At 40.8% G+C, this 27,944-nt stretch overlaps 1 protein-coding gene across 1 annotated transcript in view; it reads right to left on the reverse strand.

Moving 5' to 3' along the window:
* Nucleotides 1–1,235: 1,235 nt before the first annotated feature.
* The window catches only part of flrt1a (fibronectin leucine rich transmembrane protein 1a), a 42,677-nt gene continuing 15,968 nt past the window's right edge, over nt 1,236–27,944 (reverse strand). The window contains exons 2-3 of the mRNA XM_085469827.1: nt 16,895–17,154; nt 1,236–5,571 (exon numbers count right to left, since the gene is read on the reverse strand). Of these exons, the coding sequence (XP_085325953.1) occupies nt 3,440–5,494 (2,055 nt within the window). The 5' untranslated portion in view covers nt 5,495–5,571; nt 16,895–17,154 and the 3' untranslated portion in view covers nt 1,236–3,439. The remainder of the gene's footprint in view (nt 5,572–16,894; nt 17,155–27,944) is intronic.

A 27,944-nucleotide genomic window follows, 5' to 3' on the forward strand; every position in this document is an offset into this window, starting at 1 on the left:
AGTATAGAAGAAGGCAAAGAAAGCAAATCCCCAAACTGCGACAGCAGAGTAACAAAAGGAGGGTGTCTTCTTTTGGAATATCTGCATATGTCAGGTTCGTGGGGTGTTGTTAGTCCACCAAAGACATTAGAGATAAGCCTTCTTTTGAGAGTCAAACTCCACATGACTGCGGGTATACAAAGGCTGCTAATAGCTTCTCCATTTATACTCAATCGGTGGAGACTGGTTACCTGCAAACGAGGTAAATGTGCACTGTTTTTTCATGGTCTGCAGCTTGAAACAATAGAACTAGCAAACACTGTGCTTTCTGTCATTCACACAAGCACAGAGTGGATGTGGGGATTGTTTTAACGGAAGATTGACACTGTATGTTTTTTTCTCCCTCCCCTAACTCTGGCTTTTCCCAGTACTACTGTAGGGTCTTTGCCTTACAATAAAAGCACCCTGGGGCAACTGCTTTTGTGATATGGCGCTATGTAAAAAAAAGTTGAATTTAATTAGCGATTTGCTTTAAGAACAACTTATCCCTCCTGAGGTTTTGCTGTCCAGTGGTGTATTTTCTCAAGTTTCTGCAGAGATGTGAAAGTGAACAAAGTGTGCTAGTACACCACGGCACCACTGCCTCGTGCTGTAAGGGCACAGGTTCTTGTGATCCTGGGTATTGTTGAATATGCTTTCAACCAAAGGCTCCTTTTCACCCCAGTGTTGCTCTTTAAAGTCGTTATCTTTTAATCATTAATTGACTGACTTAGTAATTTGTATTGCAAATGCAACATCTTTGTTATTCTCGACTAAATTAGCAAGAGGCTGGATCAGGCAGATGAAATCCAGAGGTAAGTGAAGGGCATCCAGCTGATGCTCAAAGTCCTTCAACTGGACTAAAATGTCAGCCCAGCAGAGACTGATTACTCTGTTTCATCTGAAGTGTTTTGATGAAGTTGTTAATTTAGAGTTGAGCACATTCGGTGTTGTGGCGTTCCAGGCTGCATGCAAACATAAAGTCACTGCGGGCAGCAGCTTGTTGATTCCTCTCTGCTCCATTTTATCTCTGCTTTTCTTTTCTCCGAGTGTCTCAAACTCAGGTAGTAGCTGATTATCCCAGGAGTACTCGGCGCCCTCATCCAATGCAAGAAAAATGTAGGTCTAATTCGTGCATAAAAGCCAGCTTGCTCAAATAGAATTTTATTCCCCACCAATGGCTCCCCTGGCATAAGGTAAATGATAGGTTGCAGTAATAACAAGATTATAAAACTTTTATTGATCCCCTCTGAAGATGAATTTATAAAGAAAAGTCCACATATTTTTCAGGTTCACATGATTTTTTTTTTTCATTTTTTCTTTACGCAAAGTAATGGCACCATTACTTTTTATTATTTCATCAGAAAAAATATTTATGTGACTGTGGCCATGTTTTGTTTTGTTTTGTTTTATTTATACAAATGATGAGGAAGTATGCATCTTAAATAGACCCACATATAAAATAGCAATTACACTATATCAACATTCCCCGAAACAAAATTTAGCCAGGCCAGTAAGATGTTATTTGTTTAAAGCCGGTGATTCTGGGTGCAAAATAATAATTACATTCCACTGACATATTGTCTGACAACAGTGTAAAACTCTGCCAGACACAATAGTCAAGGAAGCACAATTGGTGTCCCCTTTGAGAGCAACACAGTGGTAAACAACTGATGGACAATATTAAATCCAAGGGTAGAAGCTAATATGCCAAACAGATTTATGCATGGGTGATCCTCACTGTGCCAGAGCCATCAATCCTGCGTCTTCGTCAGCGCATGGAGATGTTTCTTTACCCTCCGTCTCCCCGTGCCTGTCGTTACATTTTTCCCTGTTCCCTGCTAAGTGCTAATACATTTACATTTTTAGTGCTGCTCAGTAATAAACGAGGTGGATCGAGTGGAGGCCTTTTAACGTTGCTAAAACAAACATCAATGATCTCCCATCGCCAAGGAGTCACCCTGCTGCCAGCCCAACCTGTCCATCCACCCACCCACACAGCTTGGCCGCCGCCCCACAGTGTAGGTCAACAGTGTTGCGGTTTAAACTCTCAGTTGCGCTCACAGTTCTTGCCCTCAAATTTTGAAGTTCACTCGCAAGAGTCTGCCTCCCCAAAGAGACTCCACATTAGTATTTTGTTCAGTCTGGGTGCTTTGAAAAAAACAAACCAAAAGCTGTCTTAACTTTAAGAATGTGGAGAAACATTTTACAACCAAAAGCCACCGACTGAAGTCACAGGTGACGCACACAGGCGACGCACACAGGCACAACATCGGAAAAGAAGGACTGAGGTTGATCATTACTGTCTCAGCAGGCTGACATGCTTAGTCTTTGGGCGGAGTCTAATTTTTAAAAATGACATAATGTTAAGAATAGTCACAATCAAGAATTCACTCTGCTGGTTTTAACAGAACATGAACCAGGAGACAGCCATCGGTATATTTTCTGCACTTGTTTAGAAGAAACAAAGCCACAGTCTTCATCAGAAGCTGGGATTCATCAATAATGAAAAACACGGGGGCGAAAAGAAAAAAAAGCTGTTTTAGCAGAGACAAAAACCATCACATTGGGAACAAAATAAATAAATAAAGAGAGCTGTGCAGGATTTCATTACTAAACAAACCACTGATAAAAAATAGCAAAGCATTTTTCAAACACAGCCCAGTCGGTACCAAAGGAAATTATCTACACACTCGTGCTGCATTTTATCCGGTGCAGCACTACAATACTGATCTCAGGTGAATGACCTCAAGAGCTATAACCAAGGCTGACCAGCCCTTATAAGATCTTCACCCTGCCAACTACTTAATAAGGTAATAACAAGCCTATTTTAAGACAAGTGGTTATTGGGTTGTTTGAAATCGAACAATTCACAGCTTTACAAAGCCCTTTCCTTGGATAGCTGGTAGGGCACATCAATATAGTTGAGGCATTTGGAACAATGAGTTGATAAGACTACATACTGTGTATGACCGGTGAGCAGGAAATGAGTACCAAAAATGTCTGTTTCTCACCGGTCCTTGAGCTGACTGGTGTGGCTCCTGTGTGTGAAAGAGGAACTCTACCTGCTAAGTTTGCTAAGTTTGACCTTTCCACAGAGGATACATTCTTTGCTTACATGTCACAGGGAAAGAGCAGAAAAGGAAACATACACAGGCCATTACTAAGATGGTGAAGAAAACACTCAGCTGTGCATTTACACCTGGAGCATTGGCTGCTGCTTCCTGCAGTGAACTGTTCCTGCACAGTTTCAGTTCCAGTTCATCACATATACTACTCTCAGTTGAGCAAACAGCAGGTCATTTGGAATGGGAGACCAGAAGAAGAAGGCACAGAGGGGTGCTTCAGTGTCCATGCGAAGGGATATTGTGCATCTATACAGTTTACCAATAACACTGTGAAGAGAATCAGGTACAGTACATCATGTGTAACAGTAGTCTATATCTGGGATTCCTCCTTCTCTATAGCCACGGTTGGAGCCATGTCCTGCATTAGAAACATTGTTGGTACCTTTATACAAGCCAGTGCCATTGGAGGGGAATATGGTATGAATGATGTAATCCTCTCGTAAGGGTTTTGGCTGCATTGGCTGGCAAGCAGCCATTGGCGTCATCTGGAACCCTGGGCCACGGATTTCTAGGATGGTATTGTCCTTTTTTGTGCCAGACTCGATGTAATCATCATAGGTTTTACTTTTTCTGGAGCTGCTGCGAGTATAGTGGTCACGGGTGCACAAATGTCCAGTCCTATGTCCATACCAACAAAAGACACCAAAAATAAGAGCCAAAGATACAATGGCAGTAGCCCCACCAATGATCCCTGCCAGGGGTAGCGTTGTCATCTGCCGTGAGTCTTGACCTTCCTCCTCCTCCATTGGGCTGATGTCTGACGTTTCAGCTTTTGCACAAACCAGAGCTTCATCGGAGTCAACATCTCCAGGAATCATCCCTTTGCTTTCTGAACTGGCAGGTAGGGGCACCATGCAGATGATGTAGTTAGAACGTGGTTGCAACGAGGTAAGCAGATACTCTCGATGGTCACCCCGGACGAGGGTCTCTGTGATTGATCCCATGGTGTTCCCAGTTCCAAGTCGAAGCCAGCTTAACCTAAAGGAAGAGCTGGGCTGTGCCACACTCCAGGTGACCCGGATGCTATTGTGTGACAGAGGCTTCACGTTCAGGGCCAGGCTCTTCCCGACACCACTGCTGCTAAGAGTGTAGTCTAGCCCGGAGTCAGGAAACCCCAAACCTGGACGCTTTGAACGAAGGGTGAAGAGAGAACCCTGTGGAGGAATGTTGGTGGTCGAGCTCTCAGCTCCACCTATGCCCCCTTTTTCTCTGGACCCTGATCTGACTACCTCACATTCTTCCATCTCACTTGTCAGGTCTGTCAAAGACATGTCTCTCGCCCTGTCAGGCCCATGGCAAGTTAGACCTCTGACAGTGATGGAGTTACCACGGGCACGCAGCCAGTCATACAGCCAGCGCAGGTTGCAGCCACAGTGCCAAGGATTTCCTCGCACCAGCAGCTGACTCAGGTTGTCTAGATCTTTGAACAGTCCTTTTGGCAGTGTGGTCAGGTTATTTCCTGACAGATCCAGCCTCTGCAGCCTACGCATGCCATCCAGTGAACCACGTGGCATATGAGTCAAGGCATTATCCTGTAAAGACAGTCTCTGCAGATGGGCACTGGGTAGGTTGACAGGTGGGGTCTGGAGGGAGTTGCGGACTAGAGATAACTCGGTCAAGTTGGAAAGGCGAGAGAATGTGTCATCAGCAATGCGCTGGTTTGCCAAAAGGTTCCCATCCAGGACAAGACATCTAAGTGAGTTCAGGCCTCGGAAGGCATGGGTTGGGATAGTTGAGATCCGGTTGTCATCTAGACGGAGTTCTTCCAGAGAAGCAGGCAGGCCTGAGGGGATACTGGACAAGTGGTTGCGTGAAAGGAAAAGCAAGCGCAGCCGCGGGTTATCAGCAAAGGCTTGGTCCTCAATAGAGACAGTAGAAATTGAGTTGTCATCCAAGTGGAGCTTCTCTAACAACGGCATCCTAGCCAGTGCGGTACGAGGAATAGTGCGGATGTTGTTGTCCTGCAAATGGAGTTCACGCACAGATGGTGGCAAGTGCATGGGAAATTCATCCAGTTCATTATCGTAGAGGTAGACCACACGGACAGCAAGATGGTGCTCCAAGGATATGGGCAAGCCTGGGTTGTTTATGTGGTTGTTTTGAAGGTACAGGACGGACGCAGAAGGAGGCAGCGATGGAATGGAGTTCAGACCACGATCATTACAGTAAATAAAGTCCTCATCGCACCTGCATACAGACGGGCATGTCATATCTGTGTCTCCAAGGTACCCTTGTATCGTGGCTGCAGCAAACTGAAGCATGCTGGTATGTAGTGTCAACCAAATGAACAGCATGAAGAGCCAAGCCCTTAGTTTGGCTGCACACACAGGTGCCATTATGGTGAACATAAGCACTGTCTCTCTTTCCCAAGGGTGTGGTTAATCCTCAAATCACTGCAGGGAGCTGGAATCCTGTGACCTCCATCCTGCAAGACAAAGAGAAATTAACTGTTAGCACAAATGAACTGGTAGATTGTTCTGGTAAAATTTTAATGAGCTCAGAAATATTAAAAAGCTTCATGCTGTACTTCAATCGTCTAATGTCTAAACATTAATAGAATCTCGGAATATGCTACAATTATTGTGTCTAAACTGAGACATCTTGCACTCAGTAACAACACTTAGGGTTTTTTTTCAACAATTAACAATCATATCATCAGGGGGGATGTGCACACATGGATGGATCTGTGAGGATTCCCAACAGAGCCTCTCACAACATTCTGCCATGGCGCCAAAGCCAACAAGATTTACAAAAAAAAAAAACGACAACTGCACAGCCAACAATCATTTTGTTGAATTAGCAACAATAATCAAAGATTACAGACAGTTATAAAACTACACTTTTGTGTGCGCTGTTTTGAAAGTTCAATGGAGAGTAAATACTTTGTCTCAGGAAAAGCAACAACAGAAGTGACAAATTCAAGCTTAAACCTTGAATTAAACCTTGAGTGTAAATATGAAATCTTGAGACTCCTCTCAAGAGCTGTTGAGAGGCTCCATACTCCAACTCCATTAGGAGTTGCTAGCAGATGGCTGTATTAGCTAGACTGATCTGGAGATACTTTTCATTATCTAGAAGGAAGGGCATGTTTTAGTCTTGAGCTAACGTCATGAAGAAGTCAGGATGGCACTAGGAACTGTATAAAAACTTCTCTGAAAATCATGTCTGCTTAATTGAGTTATGTATCATAGGTGGAATGGAAAGATATACTCTGTAGCTGGATGCAGATGATGTGACAGCTAATTAACTATTTGCAGTCACCATAACTGTGCAATGGGAAGCTGTACTCAGACCTTGACTGGCATCCCAGTTTTTGTTGTTGTTTTTTTTTTTTTTGGGGGGGGGGGGGTTTGTTTTTACTGACACACCACAACAGTCAAGCACAGTATTGACGATGGAGATTTGGAAACCGCTAAATTGCAACACCATCAGTGACAACTTGGGCCAATCACAGTCTTCAATAACCAGAGCCATTAGTCAGAACGTTAAGGCCCACGCAGCAGCATATAGCCAGGCTGTAGTATTGATTTCCTCACAAATCCGAGGTGATCTGCCAGAGCCAGTCGGCTTTCATACAGAGCGTAGGTTAGACGGCACCATAATGAACCAAAACAAATGACACATTTGCTGCAAGCTGAATTTGTTAAACATGTATTTGCAAAGATAACTTTATGCATGCATGTTTCTTACAAAAACAGTGAAAATTGTAAGGACAAACTTCGTTGACATTTCACTCATTTTCAAGTGTAATGAACCACTGTTTGAAAAAAAAAAAAAAAGGACAAGCACATGCCTCTGCAGTTGTTCAGCTGTGGCAGGTCAGGGATCGTTTTAGTAGAGAATTACTGAATGTCTTTCACTTTTCAGTCCAAATGTTGTATATTTGTTTTCTCACAAAGGGAAGATTGCACTTATTCTCCTCTAAGAGTGGCAGATGTTAACAGGTGAGTGCATTAATAATTCACTACTATGTTAGATTTCCAGTTGAACTTCAAGGTCTAGATATCCAGCCTATTTGGACACTTTTATGTTTGTAACCATTTGATACTTTCACTAAAAACATAGAGTGAAGCAGAAAAAAAGTGGATGTCTGAGATTGAACTAGGCTGAAAGCAATTTATATCTTGGCTGCAGCAGAAAGTGTCACACAAAAAAAAATTGAATTTCTATAGATGGGAAGGGTGATATTTTAAAAAAAAACCCGCACACAGTTTCTGGACAGTTTCTCTTAGTTCAGTCTTCATGAGTTGAATAGAAACTTGGAAATACATTTAGACTGTTTTTCCCAACCCTCTCAAATGTGGTTCAAATATTTCTACATTTATAGCCCTTATCAGGGCAGATTATTGCAGAAGCGGAAGGGAAAAAATGCATTTGTCATGCATTATTTAGGACTTATTCTGCTGTACTGTCCTTTAGCATCTCCTCTCATGACACGTTGTCAGATATGAAGTGAGACTAACATCTGTGCTCTGTGTCCCGAGCTCCGCAAAATATTCACATTCAAAGCTAAACTGCTACTCACTAATCCCTTTTTGAGCCTATTTCCTCTTCAGTCCTGTTGACACAGCAAAGTGGTGTCAGTGCACTTTAAGTGGAACCTGAAGAGTGAAATAAAACATTTAAAAAGCTGAATTTTTTTTACTTTATGCACTTTGATATTGATTCATTTTTATGACTATAGTATAATGTATTCTGGTGTTGGGTTTTCCAGCGCGTGCAGGTTGTGTGTTCGAGACAGCGAGAGGCAGAGTAGTGCTAAAGAATGGATGACTTTTGAATCCCAAGAGCTTCAGCAGTGAGTCTCTTCAACACTGGAGTATTTGGGTCAGCCCTATAAAAACAAGATAGATGTGGTGTGGGATTGAAGTGGTGCACAGAGCCAGAGGGATTAATAGAGCATATTGAGCTGTGATTCTCTGGATTAAGCAGGTGCCACAAAGAATAGCAAACACACATTTCAGCATTTTTTTTCTTTTTGCCTCGTGGTTGCTCACTTGTCTGCACCTATTAGAAAATGGCATAAAAACGTAAAGAGCACACAACTGTTATTTGTGTTTGTGCATGTGTGAATGCTTACTGTGTGTTTGTCTAGCCAAGCAGGATCAAATTGCAAAAACATTAACCCACATGTGGACAATCTATATGGTTGTCTAAATTTCAGTTATCTATAGTGGGGAGTAAAGCAGGGATGTGGGGTAATGTGTTAGCCAGACAGCCAGCCGCCTCAGGCACAGTACAGTACACACAACAACCCCCCAATCTAATACTGGAACCCAAGACTAGATCGATTTACATAAAAAATAAATAAATAGAAAAACAGAGACAGAGGGGGCGGGTGAGGGGGAGTGACAGAAAGCAGCTGTGTGCAAGACCTTTAAATCCCATCTCCCCATTAAGACCTCACAGAGGGATAGGACTGAGACATCTGCAAAAGTGGATTTTAGATGACCAAAGTGGCTGCTGACGTATAAGGAAACCCACTTCACTAATGGCGGTGAAACGATAATAGTGGTCCACAGCTTATCTCACATAGAGAACATTTTAGATGTGCAGATTGGACACGGGGAAAGGAAAAGATGACACAAAGCATGATGCTTAGGGCGATGACAAGGAACTCAAAACATCTGATATCATGATAGAAAAACATGGCCTGCTAGGCAAATCCTAAAGGTTGCAGCAGGTTTATATGACTCTGCGTAGAAATAGAGCTAGAGGATTATACACTTATACTCTATTATGTTCTATTATACAAAGCTAAAAGAAAAAATAAATCTCTGTTGTACTCCATGTTCTGCTTCTTTAACATATGCAAGATGTAATTTAGCTATACACCTGGCATATTTTTAAATCAAATGTGTTTGGAGCTTGTAATACAATTTCATTATAAATTAATTAATGAAACCAATGCATTACAATCCTGTTAAATTTCTATCAACCTCCCCTCTCTGAATATGTCATAGAGGCAGGTTGGGCAACACATTAAAGGCTAAGGCAGCATTAATGGATTCGCCCCACACCAACATACTTTTTTCCCCTTTCCTTGTTTATGTTTACCGATTTCCTGGCATGACGGAAGGATTGGATTTGCGTGCAGCCATTTCTTATCTCAGCTGCTGACACAAAGGCCCAGTGTATATAACCTATATAAATGTTAAGCGACACGGTGGCTCATTTAGCACCATTGCCTCGCAGCAGGAGGGTCTAAGCTTTGTAATGACCCTGATTTGGATTTATGTTCAGGAGCTCCAGATTCTTCCAAGACCACTAGAAAATAGATGCTATACTAATATTGTACACTACATCATGTAAAAGAGATAAATAACTGTTAAAAATGCTTAAATAAATCTGGACACTTCGCTAACAAAAAGTCCAGTGCTTTCATTACTCAGCTCTGTGTTTGTGACGCTTTCACAAACTCAGCATTTGGCATCTCATTCCCTTAAATATCTTAAAGGAATAATGAAATACATGTCAATAAATAATTAATACCATGTATTTTACCCCATATATATTTGAGAAAATGCTGCTGCAAAATAATACAAGCTGCAGGGTAGCTACAGAGTGCTTCACTTGATTCATAGCCTGGGATTCATCTCCAGGGTTTTGTTTGCGGGTGGGTATGCAGCTCACGGGACCCTAGAAAGATTTGATATATAGCTTCACAGCACTATAATGTGTTTTATCTTTACAGCACTGTAATACGTTCTGTCGGGCCACCAGTTTAATTCTCTGTCCTCTTCACTGTAGCTACTTCCCCTGAATTATTTTGGCTCAGTGTTTCTTCCTCAAGACAGCCAGATTACAGGTATATCCTTTCAGCATTAACAAAAGGGCCACAGATCCTCGCAGCGATATGCTCTTGCGCTGTGTGACAAGGTAACACCAAATCTCCCGTGATGTTGACAGGATTTCAGGGGGATTTTGGTTCAAATGTAATGCATGCTAACCCTGATCAATGGTATGAACCAGCTTCTTAAGGGTGTTACAGTAATAGAGTCAACTGAATTGAACTTCGTAGCCTTACCAACAACAGTTGCAAAAAATATCCTTGACTTAATAATTGAAGCACTTTATAAAAGAATTGCTGTATCCAAGAGAGCTTAAGATGTTTAGCTATGCTACTGGTGTCTCTCTAGGGACAGCAGTGCTGGTCAGCTTTCAAGTCACAATTAAATTAGCAAAACTGTAGTTCATGACCACAAATTATCAAAATATTTCCTTTGTCAATGAGGTGTCTAATAAACAGGGGAATACCCAGGATTCAAAATATCTAGCTAGTTCTACAGATGGGCAGTGAGTATAAATTATGGGTTGTTTTGTTTGTTTTTTACATTGATTTTTAAGTTTATTGATTTATTTAATTAAAATCGGATTTTTAAACACCTCAATGAATATCAACAAACACAAACTAACACTTACTAAAAGTACATTTGTTTTATTTTGTGAGATATGTTAAAGTGAGGATAGAAGATCAAGATTATTGCTTAAATCTACCAACAGCTCAGCTTGAGTGAGATGCCCTGAGTCTAATATCAGATTAAAGATCTTTAATCTGATATTAGATCTGTACAGGACGTGTTGCTTGTTATTTCATATTATAACATGTTTTTATTGTACAAACTGAAAAATACTAACTATGTTATTCAGCTGCATTATTGTGTAAGAATAATATAAAAGTGTGGGCTCAGCTGGGTAGTGTGCAGTGTGCAGTGTGCTGCGTAGTAAAACTCACAGTAACAGACTATGTTAAAGAGCAAGGTGTAAAGTTCATGGTCACTGTTTGCTAAACTGAGGTGTTTATAGCACCTTTACACTTCCTAGGGCTCGAGAGCAGCAACAATGCAATGGAGTCAGCAGCAGAGGTCAGCTGATCACATCCTGTCCACACAAAAAACAAATCTACTGCTAGATTTCACAGTTAAATTAATTTCGGAGTTACTTTGAGTCAAGTCATTTTTTCAGGTTTCCCACTACACTACTGAAGCTTACATCTTAAGCTTCAGTCAACTGCCAAATCCTTCTTTGTTCATAATCCTATGCTATCATGCTAGCATCCTTGAGTATTTAACATTTTAAAGACTTGAAAAAATGTTAGACCGAACTAAGATAAGGATAATGTAAGAATTTTAACTTTAAAGATGTTAAAATATCAACATCAAAAGCTCAAATGAACAGAATTAAAACCACATGTACAGCCTGCTACAAAAAGCAGCAATGGTTTTTGGATAATATTCCAGTTAATGAGAACTGTTCACCAGTTTGAATTTTCTTGAGACCTAAACTTCTCTCCCTCTGGACCAAAGCTATAGGACAGACTTTGTCACCAATCCTATGACATACCTAGAGCTAATTAGTTGTTGTTGTGGGTGTCCTTGCACCTATAAAGTATTTGGATGCAACTTGCTAACCAACCTTACTGGTTATGGCTGATAACTTTGTGTTCCATCCATTCTCTTCTACTTATCCAACTCACAGTCAAACAGAAGTGGTTCTAGACTATCCTGACTATCACAGGGTGAGAGGTGCTACACCCCAGACAGCTTCCCAGTCTATCACGGAGTCACTAATTAACATAACTCCAATAAGTGCATGTCTTTGGACTCCCAGGACCTTCTTGCTGTGAGACAGCATTGCTGCCATGATGCTAAAATAGCATTTCTCAGCACTTCTTGGATCTAAATATGACAACAGCTGGCTTCAAAAAACAAACATAATAGCAGTAAAAACTTTTAACATTGAGGCTTCAAAGTCTGAGCACCAGAAACCAGTTAGTGATACTAAAGTGGGTACATCCATCTTGTATATGCAGTCTATTGGAAAAAGCCATAACACAACTTCAGTATAAAATAACTAGTCAAACTTAATAAACGTCTTTGCTCCCACCCCCCAAAAAATGTTCAAACAGCTTTTTTTTGCCTGCATTTTATACTTTTAATACACTTTCACAAAGATTTACACCATGGCTTCATTTACAGCTCAATCCAGCGTGCCAATATGATCAATGTCTCTGGCTCATCCCATCACGTAGATATGCCTGACACTGGGAAAAAAAGGGGAAAAAAGCGGTGACGTTCCACTCTGAGGTTCAGTCAATGCATCAACGGGGCCGGGTTATGGGTTTGGTTCGGCTGTTATAAAGTAAATTATTAACTTTTGGAGGGCCATAGATTTTCATTCAGATTGTTTAGGTGGCAGTTATCTGTCTTAAAATGTCTCTAACCCAAGGACAAAACTGCTGGCTTGTCTATTGAGTCTCCTTTTACAGTATAGTTTTTCACAGAAATTTCCTTTCTGATGTGAAATGACTTAAATATTCTCAAACAGAAATTTTCATGGGTTTTTTTTGTGAAAAAAAATGAAATCTACTAAAGTAATCTAGAGTAAACACATCTGATCTACAGTTTTATTTAAAATAAATCTCTTCATATATCTATATTTTAATGCAGATGCAGTTCTGCCACACTGATGTATGAGACACTGAGACAGAGTTGGCTTGGCAGAGTATCTGGGAAATAAACTTTAGATGTGTCACGTCTGTGTCAGTGAGCATAATGCAGTGTTTTATCAAGGCCTCACTGGCTTCTGAAATCATTTGCATTGATTTTAATCTTTCTGCTACATAAAATAGAGGAAAGTCTTTAAGCACGAGAAGGGCCAGCGTCTCCGTTTTGAGAAAACACTCATTTCAAACGGGACTTACAAAGGCAAATTTATCGTCTGCCTTTGAGTCAAGGAGTCAGCCTGTGTTTGTCACGCTTCAGCTAGGACTCTGATTGGATTTTTTTATTTGTGAGAGGTGGAGAGACAGTGAGATTGGTTAGCTTAATTGGTTAAATTTGAATTCAATCCTGATAAGTTGCAATATAAATACAGGGCTGTGGTGGGAGGCCCGGGCAGCTGAGCCACAAAACAACATTGTGCCTTCGGGTGAAAATTAACCTCAGAAATAAGAGAGGAAATAGAAAACGATTACATCAGTTGAAAACCTCTCTGTATCCCTGACACCTTTACAGGACTGTTAGGTTGTGCCTGGCGGCCATGGTGGAGGTCCAACAAGACCTGAACATGCCTGTAAACATAAAAGTCAGCCATCTAAAAACTGCTAAAGTAATGTGACAAATACTGTGTAAACTGACTATTTTACATGAGTCTACACGACTCTGTCTTGTAGCTGATGCATAGTCATGCTGTAATTATTAAAGAGAACAAAAACTACATATTTACATTTTTATCTTTATTAACTAAATGTATGACCGTTCTTCATTTCGTATTCTTCAATTCTGTTTCAATTCTGAATATTTTTTCTGTTTATATAATAATAATATAAACATAATAATTTATATGAAATTCCACAAGACCAGGTTGAAGCCTAAGTGCAGACTGATTTTTAAAACTGTGTCCAAATTATGACTTTAAACACCGTTATGATCTTAGCTAACATGAGCTAGCTAAATTCAGAGACTATTTCACTTATAGTCTTTCACATCCTGCATACTATGTATCAAGATCACATTCAATTGTTAATTAGTGTGCGTAAATCGTTACATTTTTAATGATCTCAAGATTGGTTTAAAACTGATTTTTTTTTTTAACTACCAAGCAAACGTCGGTGATATTGGTATGAGGCTAAGGTCACCAGAGCGGTAACTACACTGGTGTCGGTGAAGAAATGATGATGATCTTGCAGGAACTGTGATTATGTTGTTGCAAAGCTGAAGAAATGCTTGGCAATCTGGTGATTTTCAGCAGCATTTTTACAGCCCTGTGTGGACGTGAATGTTGTATTTAGCCATGTCATAGTAGTGTAACACAAAGAAATGATTCTGGGAAATGTAAATTAGGTGCAATATGCCCTCAGTACAATACATTACTCTAGTGTTGTGGTGTTGAAATAAAGAGGAGAAAACCCAGGCGTGTATGGTTTTACAGCCTGAGAACATTCGTGCATTGAGTACAGTTTGTCCTTGGACTTCTCAACATTTCAAAATAAAAATGCCATCCTACTTCAGATCTATCAAAATAGGAACTCTGAGTCAGAAAGTCTGATGAATAACTCATCTATTATAGTCCTTGGCTGGGTTGATCATAGGTCAGTTTCCAACATGTTGCTGCCATTATCTCATCTTCTTACTTGCCTGTTGACTGTATGACTCATTTCCCTTTCCTTTGCTTAATCATTATATTCTCACCTACACATTGCCACACATTTCACATTCTATTCGTCAGACTCTGTACAATACTTAAAAAAAATAAAGCCGCTCCTGTTTACACGCACGACCTCAAAATATAAGGACTCAATTAGAGGCTGCGCTGGTTTAACCGAACAGCTGTATGTATCGCTTAGAAGACACAGGCGCCGTTTTCGTCCTTGCTCTCCCTGTCGCATTTTTCTGGTGGGAACAATGAAGCGGCTGACTGAGACCCACTTTTCTTTTGCTTCATCATCATGCCTGCCTTTACAGTTGTGTTGTCCTTTCACGTTTGGCTGCCATGTCGGCTGTCTGTGCCGCATTCACAAACGTCATTAAATCCCTTGTCCTAAATTGCCTACATCAACTACATTTCATAATGCTTTCATCTTCCCTTCTGTGACTTTGTTCTTTTTCTGCACAGTTAATTCCTTTGCTTTTGCTTTTTTTCTCTCGCTCTCTTTTTCTTTTTCTCCACGTCGCTTTCTGTTAGTGCACGGTTCGCCTATTAGTCTTTATATCGTCCAAACTGGGATGTGAAGCAAAACAGATGCTTGCCTTTCCTTTAAGTAATATATGTTGGCAAATACCAATCCACTTTTGCCTAATAAAACTTCATCCAAAGAAAATTACAGCAGCCATGCTACGCAGTAAATTTATTACAGAGCCATTAAATGCATCTAACATTGTCTTGTGAGACTAAATTGCAGTGGTGGATTAAAACAACTAGTATAAGTAAGCAGGCTTCTCTTAATAAATACAATTTTGTGTTGTCACACTTGAAGCAGTTTGAGTTTATCCTTCACCATATGAGAAATTAGAGTGGATAAATAGATACAGGCCGCCTCCGGGGCCCGGAAAAGATCCTGTGCAGTGTACACTTTGCTTTGACTTCTCAGTGTGTGTGTGGGTTTCTGCTGCATGAAATATCAGCTGTGGGAGTGTTCGGATCTTAAGCAAAAGTTGCTTTGAATCCCAAGATGCCTTGCACAGTTTTTTCGAAACTTTTCGCTCTTTTATGACTCCACGCGACCTCGTTTTCACCCCCACAAAATCCGGTCAGACTGAGTTAGAAACACAAAGGGTATTGTGTTATTCTTAATTTAGAAGCTATATCCATGAAAATTATATGTTGGCGTTCCACTTTCACGAGAGGCAGCTCACTTCAGAGCATTGACCAAAGGTAGCAAGTTAGTATATTTTGCTAATGGGGGCTGGCTTTTAGAGAGACTTTTACTGATTGCTTTGTTTGGCCTCATGCCCAAAACGAGAAAATGAGTGGGATAATCGAGCTTTATTGCTCACTGTTTAACTGTTGATAAGTGTTAGTTTGTTTAATGGCTGCATTTATGTCTTATTTAATTACTCCCACCATTTGACAAAGAGGTAGTGCAGTAAAGGTGTTCCTCTTGCTCGGTTTGTTGCTGTGGCTTTAAATTCAATAAATATCAACACTTAGTTGAACCACAGTGGGGGGTGGGGTTCCATAGAAGTGCTAAAGGATGAAAGAAAATCACAGTCGGGGACAGTCGCAAGTAATTCTGTTCAATTTATAAAAGTGAGTCTGTTGTAGGCAAATGCTTTTAAAATGTTGCTCCAATACAAAGGTCCATTGAGTTAGAATCACATTAGATGGGGTTAAAATGTATTACATTAAGTTTGAGCCTCAGTGCCAAGCTTCAGTTTCACTGAGAAAAAAGAAAAAACCTAGAACAGCACTTAGCTTAAGGTAGAGCTCCTCTAACCATGGATAAAAAAGTTCTGTTTAATAAAAGAAGAAAAATGTGCCTGTTTCTCATCTGTAATGTATATCTACGTACGTGTCTATCTATCTATCTGTAGATGTTGGTGCCAGACGGACTTCGTGAGGTCAGAGGTCTGAGCAGAAAAGCAACAGTGACTCAAATAACCACTCTTTACAACCAACGAAGGAGCATCTCTGAACAGACACCGTATCGAGTCTTGAAAAAGATGGACTACAGCAGCAGAAGACCACACCGGGTAACACTCCTGTCAGCTGACAACATGAAGCTGAGGCTACAATTTGCATGGATTTTTAAACACAAAATTCATTCGGATGGTATGATCAGAATTTAGAATAAATAACATGAAAACATGGCTCTAGCCTGCCTTGTATCAACAGTTCAGGATGCTGGGAGATATTTTCTAGGCACACCTCATGGCCTCCACAGTCACCGGATCTCAGTCAAATAAAGCACCTTTGGGATGTGGTGGAATGGGAGATTCACATCATGGATTTGCAGCCAAAAGATTTGTAGCAACTGTATGATGCTGTCATGTTAGCGTGGACCAAAATCTCTGAGGAATGTTTCCAGCACCTCGCTGAATCTGTGCATCTAAGAATTAAAGCAGTTCTAAGGGCATTAGCAAGGTATACATGCATAACAAATAATCATCAAATAAAACAGCAGAAGGACAGACAAGTTCAAACACAGAGGGCGATGCTTTAATTCCATTTGAGTACATCAAGAAACAGCTAAAAGCATTATCTAGATTAAAGATAGGGTAAAAGAAAGTCCACACCATAAAGCTTACTTTTTGAAGCGAGGCAGGCAGGGAAGGAGGTGCAGCCGTATCATTTGCACCGTTCTTCCCCACACGATTCCTTCAAAGTCCCCAGGCTGAGTCTCCTTGGGCTCCTGTCGGCATGTGGTCCATAAACTCTGGGAGGCTGAGGCAGGATGTCGGCGTGTAGGAGTGTGTTCTCACTGTTTTTAGGAACAGCTCTTTCCGCCGTGTTTTTATGCTCGGCTTTGACGTGGATCAGTTGTCACCTCTGACTTCAAATCTATGCTCTGCGGAGAATGGGAGCGAGAGGAAAATCATAATGGAGCACATTCGGCCATCAGTGTCATTCAAGTGTCACATCTCTGATTAAACTGGAGCTGCATTACATATCCCGTTATTACTTTTCCTCATCTACACTAGGTTAGCGGAGTGAGTTATCTGGTCTTCATTTACCCAACTTTGATCGCATTTGATAAAAAATATAAAGTCTGTGATCTTAAGCGACTCATTTCCTTTCACTTGATTTTCCATCCAACTGATTGCTTCTTTCAGTTAGGAAGGATGATCGCCTCGGTATGGTGATGGATGAGAAACTGTAGAGAAACTGTTCGATGAATTGTGTGACGTGTTCCACATCTTTGTTTCTAACCTCACTAAATTGTTACTTGTCCCTCCTAAAGCTCTGTCACACCTTCTTTTTGTAAAGGAGTAAATGGCATTTGAAGCTCCCAACTAGCAGCCACCTCTGAAGCTCCACTCTGTTGGCTCTCCGTCTTTGCGTCGCATTGATGCTGATCATGTCTCTTTCTCACGGCTGCGTTGTGACACGAGACAGCACGCCATCTCACTTCAGCTTACTTCTCATGTTGTGAAACCAAATCTAATCTGATCCGACTTGTAAAACGAGAAGGGAAGCACTGCTCCTTCGCTCTTCCTCTTAATAAATGTGCCGACTAAAATTAGTTCTGTGCTACTCTCTTTCACAGTGAACTCTTAAGAGTAGCACAGATGTTTTCAAAGAAATTTAAACTTCAGTGTTTTGCACATGCTTTAGCTCAGAATCAGCACCTGAAATAATCCAACTAAATTCTGATAATTAATAATTACAAATCACTAATCTTCATCACGCTGAGAGAAATACTAAAACATAAACGGTAATAGGAGTGTCATCTTTAACTCCTTCAATAACACGCATATGTTTTTGAAAGTGAGCCCCACTTTCTCTGCCAAGAGCAAACAAACTGTGTCTATTTTATAAAACAAAGAAATGTCTCTACAGAGTAGGAATTTGTTATCCAGGAAATGCTTCAGATGTCTTATGGATACTTTTCAATAAATATCAACCAAGCGTTGGGATTTGTGGTAGAATTTAGAAGTTGCTGCTTGTAATTGGGTTTACAAGTCGGCAAATGACTGTTATGTAAGTCAGAGGGTTCTAACTTTGATCAAAACTGGAGAATAAAAATCTTAAAGTGTTTCGGAGTTATGTGAAAGATCGATTTCTGTGATTTTGAAGCAGATTCATGCTCATTTGTAACGGTCAACCGAGTGACACGATCTGAAAATGTGTTTCTTCTCTTTGTGTTAGAATTTCAGTAAGTTGTGACTTATGAGAGACTGATTTCGACAATAATTAAAGCTAGTGGGAGTTTTAGCTTCCAAGTGTCTTAATTGGTTCTGTGAGCTGTGTGTCACAGTCACTGCTACAACCCCAACTGATACTGATGCCAGGCTAAATTTGGCCACACTGCAATGCCACATGCTCTTTCATTTCTTATACATTCTCAGTTTTGTTGTGTCTGGTAGAATTGTACAAGTGGCATCATCATTAGACCCTAATCTTTTGTATCATTAAGCACAGACATGCTCGTGCTGTTAACAAAAGAGGGACTAAAATCTTTGCCATCTTTCTAAAGATAAGTGAAAATATGAATCTAATATTTTTAGTTTGTCTAACTACTTTTTGCCCACTTTTTGCCAAAAAACTAAAAGCTGGGCATTCTTCTAAGTCTGTTAGCAGTCTTTCTCTGGCTGGTAAAGAAGAGGGAAAATAGATGAGGAAAAACACATGAAAAAATAACAACAGCTGTTACAACTGTGCTGCATCGACACTACAACGGTATCCCAGCTAATTTGTCCAATTATGCGGTTCCTATTATGTTAATGATTTTGCACATTAGAACAAGAGCAGGTCAACCATAATAAAATATTTTACCTGTCAATAACCAAGGTTAACATAGTTAACTAAAACTAAACTAAAAAAATTAAGCTAGATATAAAAAACAACAACACTTTAGTTAATAAAAAAAAATCAAAATTAGAACTTTTTAGAAAATTTAAACTAACTGAAATTATTTTGTGAGAAAAACATATAGAGGAATTATTTTTGGTATTTGTTAATTTGGTGAAATTTGTTATCACAAACTGGCTGATGAGATGTGTTTATTGAGGCTTTGGATGTCTACAAAACTGTGAGTCAACCTCTTTCAAAGAGTTGTGTTTATATTGTAATATTCATGCTGATTTTCCTAAATCTTGCCTCTGACACATGCCCTTCATACAATAGCAATTATAAAGTCTTAAACTAACACTGAAACTAATAAAAACTAAACAAAAACTAAACATTTTCAAGCAATGAAAACTAAACTGAAACTAGCAAACCCACTCAGGAAATTAACGGAAACTAAAATAATTCAAAACAAAATAAAATAAAAATAATCACAATGGGATAAAAGTCAGAGAACAGTTGCATTACAGAAAAAACACTGAAATGTACACTACAATGGGAAAGTACAAGAGAAAAAAAGAGACCTCTACTCTGGGCTGGGCTATAGGAGGACAGCATGAGAACAGGAAGCAAAAAAAACTCCTCTGCACAGAAAGCACATAAACGTCCACAGTACAACATTATAGAGCATGTGACCAGCAACACGGTTGGGTAGGGGATGAGGAGTAATCCCAGGCAACACAGCAGCCATCCTGCCACTGCGCCGACTCTCCAGCACGGGCCCAGACCCGCCTCGTGTTCCCAGGAGGCAACAAGTATCGAAGGCATTGGAAGGGAGGGGAAGGGGGATGTGTGAGTGCTTATCAGTGTAAATGTATGTGTGTGCGTGTTCATAGTTCAGCTGAGACAGTGTCCTTCACCCTATCAGGCTAAGTAAACAGTCTACCAGCCCACCCAGGTGGCCTTCCATAGAGTGGGAAGAACAGTCAACACACAGTCGTTATCAGGGAGTTTTTGTTCGGCTCCAGCCTTGAGCCCACAGCTGGCGCCGAGGGGATATCCGCATTATGATGTTGATGTTGTTGATGTTGTTGATTTTTCTTTTATGCAAGCAGCTCATGAGAATTTCAAAGCTGTTCTTTAACACTCCGACACTGGTCTCTCAATCTCCCGTTGGAGAACCGCGAGCTTCTCCATGATGTTATCAAACTTGCACTCCGTGGTGTTGTCATTCTTGTGCTCAGAGAGCCGATTCTGAGAACTCACGACTGCAGTGAGCTGTTCCACAATGTAATCCAACTTTCGCTCAGAGGTGTTATTCTGAGCAGACCTCTCCTTGATGTAACCCAATATATGCTCATCCAAGGTCTTAACCATGCTGCACTCAGTGAGCCCATTCTGAGAAGTCACGCCTCGTCCCATCGTTTCAATCCCAGCGGGCAGCCTTGGGGGGGTTTGAACAGTCGGTTCCGCTTTCTTAATTCTCCGATAAGCCAGGGCCAAGCCAGCTCCGATCAGCAGGAACCCTGTTATCATTGTTCCGAATAGGTAGATGTCTGCAGCGTCCTCGATCGACAGTTCCGCCAGGCACAAGACCCTCCATTTCTGCCACCCGTCCATCATGTATCTGGCAGGGAAAGTCCCTCCAGGGCACTCGGGCTCTCTCGTTGAGAAAAGGGGTCAATAGCATTCAGAGACCAGTTGATCAAATCCATAATTCTGTTTTAGGTTTAGAGAACAGACTGTGAGAGAGTGTTCCAGGGAAAGTAATACACACGAGACAAGACAAGGACACAAGGATGACTTAATTCCAGTATATCATTATTATATGGTTTGGCTGAAAACTAACAACCTTCCATGCCAGGTGGCACCGGTGCCTACAGAGTCAAATCAAACGGACACGCAGAGGCTTGTTCAGCTTACATCACAGAACGTAACCAACATTTGACAGCTACAAATGAACTCATGAGGACAGCAATCGTTTAATCATAATAACTGTTGTGATTTATTGCTGGGAGACACGACTCCAGCAGAAATTGTGCAGCAGCACAGACAATAAAGTTAATTTGTTCAATTTAGAAGTCTTTTTTTTTTTAAGAAAAGGAAAATTGAGACAGGTCTTAGTCGAGTCTTTAAAGCTTTTATCAAATTTACGGAAAGCAAGATTTATTGTTCAAAACGGGGAAGGCCAGGTTTATATCCATTTTTTCCTAAGCTTTTAGCAAACACTGTTACAGGTATCCCATAAGAGTGTGCATCCTGCTCTCCAAGGAGGCCTGACACAGATAAACCATCCTCCTGCACTAAACCTCTTGGCACTGTCACCACATCTTGTCATTCCTCCTATCATTGGTATGACACTTAACTGACCTTTTGAGTCCCAGCTCTGACACACAGGTTGGGTTGCATATCTCCAATTTTCAAGCTGAAATCTCCAATTGGATTCCTGCCAGACACCTCCCGATTGACCTTGAGCAAGCCTGAGCTGCTGTTCCCCCCTCAGAAATCCTGCTCTTAACAAGAGCCGTCAATCACGATGACACCGGTGCAGTTGCTCCATCCCAGACCAATGTTCAGTTTGATCTTAGACAACCAACTGCTACAGCTGCTATTGCAGATTTGCCCAGTGTAAAATTTGCTGACTCAGGCCCAATTGCTTGTACAAACACTCTTTGTCTCCCATCTGGACTGCTGCAGCTTCGATCTGGCTGAGCAATCTGAAAAGAACTGCACCATAGATGTCAAAGTAAAATCCAACATATACTTGGGCTTGTTTTTCATTACTGTAATAAAAATCTGTAATATACTGTTTGCAGGTTGCACCGTTTGGAATTGCAGTCCTTGGGTCTTCCTATTTATTTTATATTGCTCACCTCTACTTATCTCAAAGAACTACTTTTGGACCATTCTCAAATAAGGAGCCAGAGGAATCAAACAGTGAACATAAAACATGATTAAAATGTATAGTTTAACTTTTCTACTGATTCCATTGTAGTTTGTTCTATTTGATTTAATCCAAACAAATTATGCTAATGAAATTAAATAAAGCAATATTCCAACATTTTAGGAAACTATTTTTTGCTTGGTTTCTAAATCGTACTGTAGCTCAAAACCCCTTATGACTTAGTGCTACATGTGACCATCAACATATTGAATAGAAGCAACATGAAGAAAGATTCACGGTTCTTTCCAAAGGTAACAACGTCGTTCTACCAGAACTTCTAAAGCTCACTGATTTCCATTGTTAAGCTAGCCAATAATATATAATAATATAATATAAAACGTTTGAAGGACAGTTTTAAGTTTATGCGCACAGGCTTCGTTAGCCTAGCGAGGTTAGAAATTGTTCTATTTCTGTGCTTTATGCTAAGTTAACTTTTTACCAGCTGTAGCTTAATAAACATCATACATTCTCATATTCTCTTAGATTTTTATTAAAGGTTATCGTGACTGGGTGGGGCCACACTAACTGACACATGGATGCGGCCCAGAAAGTATCTGCTCAGCTAGGCTAGGCTAGGCTAAGTCAAGTCAAAGAACACGACACCTCGACTGTGTTTGTGGTTTTGGTGTAATTTTGAGCACTAAAAAAGTTAAATATACTGAGACACCATCAAGGAAGCCTAAACTCTAGTTTTGATGAGCAAAGTTCTCGTGTTTTCTTGCACCAAGTCTTTAGGTGTAGCTTGTAGGTATTAGCTGATAATTGAGCTCTCCTCTCTCTAATCAAAGTATGATCATTTCTGGCTCCAAAAGCATAGCATGGTGAGAGGCAGTGCGCTACAACTTAAGCTTCAAAACATGCTTTCGTAAACTAAAATGTAACATTACTAAAAAGAACACAATAATTCACGTCGTACACTGTAGCGGGCTGCTAGTCCAGCTCTGATGTGTGAAGCGTTAACATACGGTGTTTCTCTAGACTTGTCTTATAAAAGATAAGAAACACACATCATGCTCAAATATTCATTTAAGAGCATAATTCAAAAAGAAATTAAAGCTTCATTTTTTTCTTTTTAAAACACAGATGTGAGATTATTACAACTGTCATCAAGAGAAAGAAAGCAAATAACTACATTGAACAAATTATTAAACGTTGCAATCTCATTTCATGCTCTGGAAGCCGACGTCTAGTCTTATTATCACTAGATTTGCTTACAAATCAGTGCCTGTGTTGAAGTTAGGGTTTGTTTTTTATCTCTGTTGCTATAGTGCGTCCATCCTGTCACAGGGATAAAAATAAATGATTCAAATGAGCGCGTGTATTTGTTTGAAATTGCTTCTGCCTCGCAGTGGTTCGGTGGTGATAGACAGCAAAGGTGCAGAACCTGAAGCTGAAGTGATTTGACACACTCACACACATACACACTTCGCTCTCACACAGATACCCTGCGATGTGATCAGACTTTTAACGCGGCTGCACATAATGTGTATTCACTGACGGGGAAGGGGGTGGAGAGCAGCGTGGACCGGGATGACGAAGATGACAGATAATTGAGACAAAACATACTACAGCAAGATTTCTTTATCATTATCTTGAAGTTGTTTTTCGCTCATTTGGTGTGGCATTGTTTCACTTCTTCCCTGCAGGCTCTCAATGACAACTAAAAGAGCATTCTCTCTTTCCTTATTAACTGAGGAGTGCATCAGTCCTAATAAGAAAGCTTTTACACGGTTAATTAAGAGACACTGTAATGCAGTATGTAATGCTCAATTTACTCGATCTCATTCTCCCCCTCGTCCTCTTTAATTTCATTCAGAATCAATCTGTCGGACTGTTTTTTTCTTTTTCTTCCCCCTTATTATGTGGACTTTTCTACATCAAGGCCCGCTACGACTCTCCAATTTGCTTGTGTGGGTTCCATTTTGAGCCTTTCCAATAGCTTCCTCTTCCACTGCACTCTCTGATCGGCCATTTCTTTTAATTCTCAGCCTTGATGCTGCTAATTCAGGGCAGAAGAGTGGGGGTGGACAAGGACAAAAAGAAAAAAAAAAGAGAAAAACGGATATAAGGAAATAAATGAGCTGGTTTGAAGGGAAATTAAGATGATAAAATGCTGGAAATAGGGGGCAGCATTCACCAAAACACAAACATTGGCAGGGAGCGAGCTGCGAGGACTTGCCAGTGAAACTAATGTAAACATGGAGGGAATATAGAGTGGAGAGGAAAAGAGAAGCTGTGAAAATAGAGTGGGGCAGTGTTGGAGTGAAAGCGGATGAGTAAATAGACCAATCACACTTTGAGGGCAAGGAGGGAAAAAGAAGAAGAACAGGTGTAGATTTAAGGGGAAGGAAACAAACGGAGCAGACAACTCGAGAGGAGTGAGCTGAGGGTGGCGTTTTAAAGGTCCGCGCGTTTGAACATTAATTAAAAGTTATCCACTGATGAACTGCCCTGTGATGAATTGTTTCCCTTCCCATAAAAACTGTGTATGCATCCCAGAGAGATGAGGGCAGGCCACTAAATCTGCCATCCATGTTTTTCATGCTCTCTGCTTTTGACAGTAATGAGCCAGGCCGGTATGATTGGCTGTTCAGAGGCTGATTAAAAGTAGTTCCTCCTAATACATGGATTTACTTTGACATTTCCTATGCGGGAAATCTGATAGCTCCTTCAGCAGTGGTGAGTGTAATAATTATTTTCATTAGCGCATCATTGCGCAGTTGTTGATTCTTCTCAAATGAAAATCTGAAAACAATGTGACAGAAATAGGCTGGGTGAGGAACCTGCAGAAAATTGGCCCCTCAAGTCTGCAGATCCCCTTGGATTCAGAGAGCTTTAAAGAGGACCTGTTAAGCTCATTCCCTGCTGTTTTTATTCTTGGACTCTAGTAGGGTAGCTTTGCATGATTTGCAGTTCAAATAGTCCTTATTTATCCTATTCTGGGCATTGGTGCAGTCTCTCAATCTGAAACAAGTAGTTTTAGGTACTCTATCCCATTAAAGGCAGCTCTCTTGTGACTGGCTGCCCCTCACAAATAAAAAGGTTTAAACAGCTGGTGGGTGCATCAGGTATTTCTTGAGAAAAAGCTCTAAAAACACTGTCTGCTAAACATCAAACAGAAGTTAAGTATGGCCAGGTAAACATGCTGTCGTAATTGCTGCAAACTACCAACTCCCTCAAGAGTTGTTAGAGACTATAAATAGAGTTTAAAAAATAATGATGATTTTAAAAAAAGGCAATAATGAACTTTCAGTTTTTAGATAAAAACATCACAGCAGATGAATGCTAATGTTGCTCATTAACTACTGGATCTGTAAATAAGCATTGTTTTGCAACGTTAATGTCCAGTAGCAACACATGTAAGCTTCATAAACCACACTGTACACTACTCTAAAATTCAATTCAATTCAATTTTATTTATATAGCGCCAAATCACAACAACAGTCGCCTCAAAGCGCTTTATATTGAAAAAACTCAACAATCTAATGACCTCCTATGAGTAAGCGCTTTGGCGACAGTGGAAAGGAAAAACTCCCTTTTAACAGGAAGACACCTCCGGCAAAACCAGGCTCAGGGAGGGGCGGGGCCATCTGCTGCGACCGGTTGTGGTGAGAGAAGGAAGACAGGATGGAGGACATGCTGTGGAAGAGAGCCACGAGAGCTCTACAAGTACAAGGGCTGCAGGGCTTGAGATTTTTAAAGACAGCTAACAGATCTGATGTGAGCAATAAAGAAAAGTGTTGAGAAGTTTTCCAGTGAGCTACTAATGAATCAAATTACTTTCCAATATGTAATATTTAAATAGTAACTTACAGAGAGGGACAAACCAGCAGCTAAACAGACTGAGGCAACATTTCAGGGATATTTACACAATAATGTGCTGCAGCAGTCAACAAGTTCAAATGCAGTAAATCATGTTCACGTATGAAAATTAGATTGAGAGGAAAACCAAAGCATAAGAAATATAAGAGTTAATGTGGGTTGCTTTCAGAGTGCGAATCTTGTATAACCGCACGTGTCTGTCTGAGTGATCTTTGGCCTAAGACAGAACAAGTGGGTGCTGTAAGTACTTTAGTCAAAGGCATAAACAGTTAAAGTGTAGTTTGTAATTTTGCTCAGTTTCACTAATTGAATTCATTTTTGTTCTTCATAATATCTTTGCTGGAGGAGCCAAACCTGAGAAGTTTTTTTTTTCCTTAACAAGCGTTGACTTCAAACAATATTTACTCTCATATTAGCTAAAGTAAGCTGTAATTGTAGTGTATTCAAATCATTATGTTTCCTTCCTGTGAAAAAAAGCCTTATCGTGCAAACGTAATTTGGTAGCATCTCACCAATCAGTGCTTCAAATCGACCTCGCCACAGGAGGCCCAAAAAGAAATGCAAGGCGAGACAATCGGGAGCGTTTCAAACGCGCATGCAGCAGCCACATTGAGGCTGTTATATGATGCAAAGTGGGAGACAAATTGCAGAGTTGCAGGCCGAAATGGTTCATGGAGTCGGCTGAGTCTGACATATTCTGCCCGCTGAGCTCCACTAATCACTGCAGCCTGTCACAGGCACGCCCCTCTTCTCCAGAGAGCAGACGATCACGCACCCGATCTCAGGGCAGCCACAGGCTGACCCCACATAACACACACATGCAGACACACCCAGGCAGCCCTCTTCACGCGCATGCAATTAGATGTCAAAAAGATCACAAGTGAAATGTAGTTTCCACTCCTTTACTGCCTGGTAACAAAACATAAATTCTTTTCTCTGTCCCCTTGTGTGTTTCTGTGACTCGCACAAAGCATAAAACTGCATACTACAGCATAAAAAAATCTCCATATCTATCATTCCTAATTGTTTTTCTATTCCATCCCCCATCTCCCACATACACACAAACACAGGGGCCCATTTTTAAGCTGTATCAGTGTAATTGATGCAATGACTGGAAATAAACAGGCAATTTAAGTGCTGGACACCTCACTGCTCTCTCTCTTCCTCCTTCTCTCTTCACTGCTCTCTCTCTCACCACTGTGTTTCTTCTTTGGCCCTCCTCTCACACAGACACTCACACACACAGTCACACACACTACTTTGTGGAGTATCTCCCGATCGAATAAGGTGGAATAGGGGACAAGGTCAACATGCTGGGGGACAAAAAAAAGAACGTGTGAGACAGAGAGGAAATTAGGCAGGATAAGAATAGAGAGGGACAAAGGGCATCCAGAAAACATAGACCAATCTTGCAGATGACTCACGTCTGGATAATTCTGGTTTTGTTGTTCTTGCTTTTTAACGACAAATTTACAACTCCCCGAGAAAGCAAGAGATCGCGATATCGCTGTCCAAACTGCATTATTAACGTTTCTCGGTCCTTGTAGCATTGACCAATATACCAGCTTATTCTCTCTGTTTGGAGGCCTGCAGCTCAGATGAGGTGCAGTTCACTGAAAGCTTTAACTCCCCCCAACTAAAAAAAATGTTTGTTCTAAAAAGTCTTTTCTGTGTGCGTGACGGGTCGCCTTCACTCGACCACTCAGCCGAGCGGACAGTGTTCCAACCTCTCCTCCCTGCAGCGAGTTTGGACCCAAAAAAAGACAGAAATAGCTCAAGCTGATCTAATCTAACGGGCCACGTCAATCTGACCACAGTGCTGCACCGAACATCTTCAGCTCTAAAGATCCTTCATGTGTGCATTTCCATTAGTTACACCTAGATAAGTGAACTGATTATTAAAAGCTATATGTCCAATTATGTACCCGATTGTCATAGTCCGCCTGCATGTGTGCGTGTGTGTGTGCCTGCATTAATCTGATCCCGCTCGGTCCTCTTAGCATCATTAGGGAACAGTCAAGCTGTATGAATATTAAAAGGTTGCTGCCAGTTGTGTACGCTACAGAGTTAATAATAAACGAGGT

This window comes from Copadichromis virginalis, linkage group LG10 (genome assembly GCF_057382275.1).
Source record: "Copadichromis virginalis isolate Kocher_CV1m ecotype Utaka linkage group LG10, C_Virginalis_male_GT1.1, whole genome shotgun sequence".
Taxonomy (NCBI): domain Eukaryota; kingdom Metazoa; phylum Chordata; class Actinopteri; order Cichliformes; family Cichlidae; genus Copadichromis; species Copadichromis virginalis.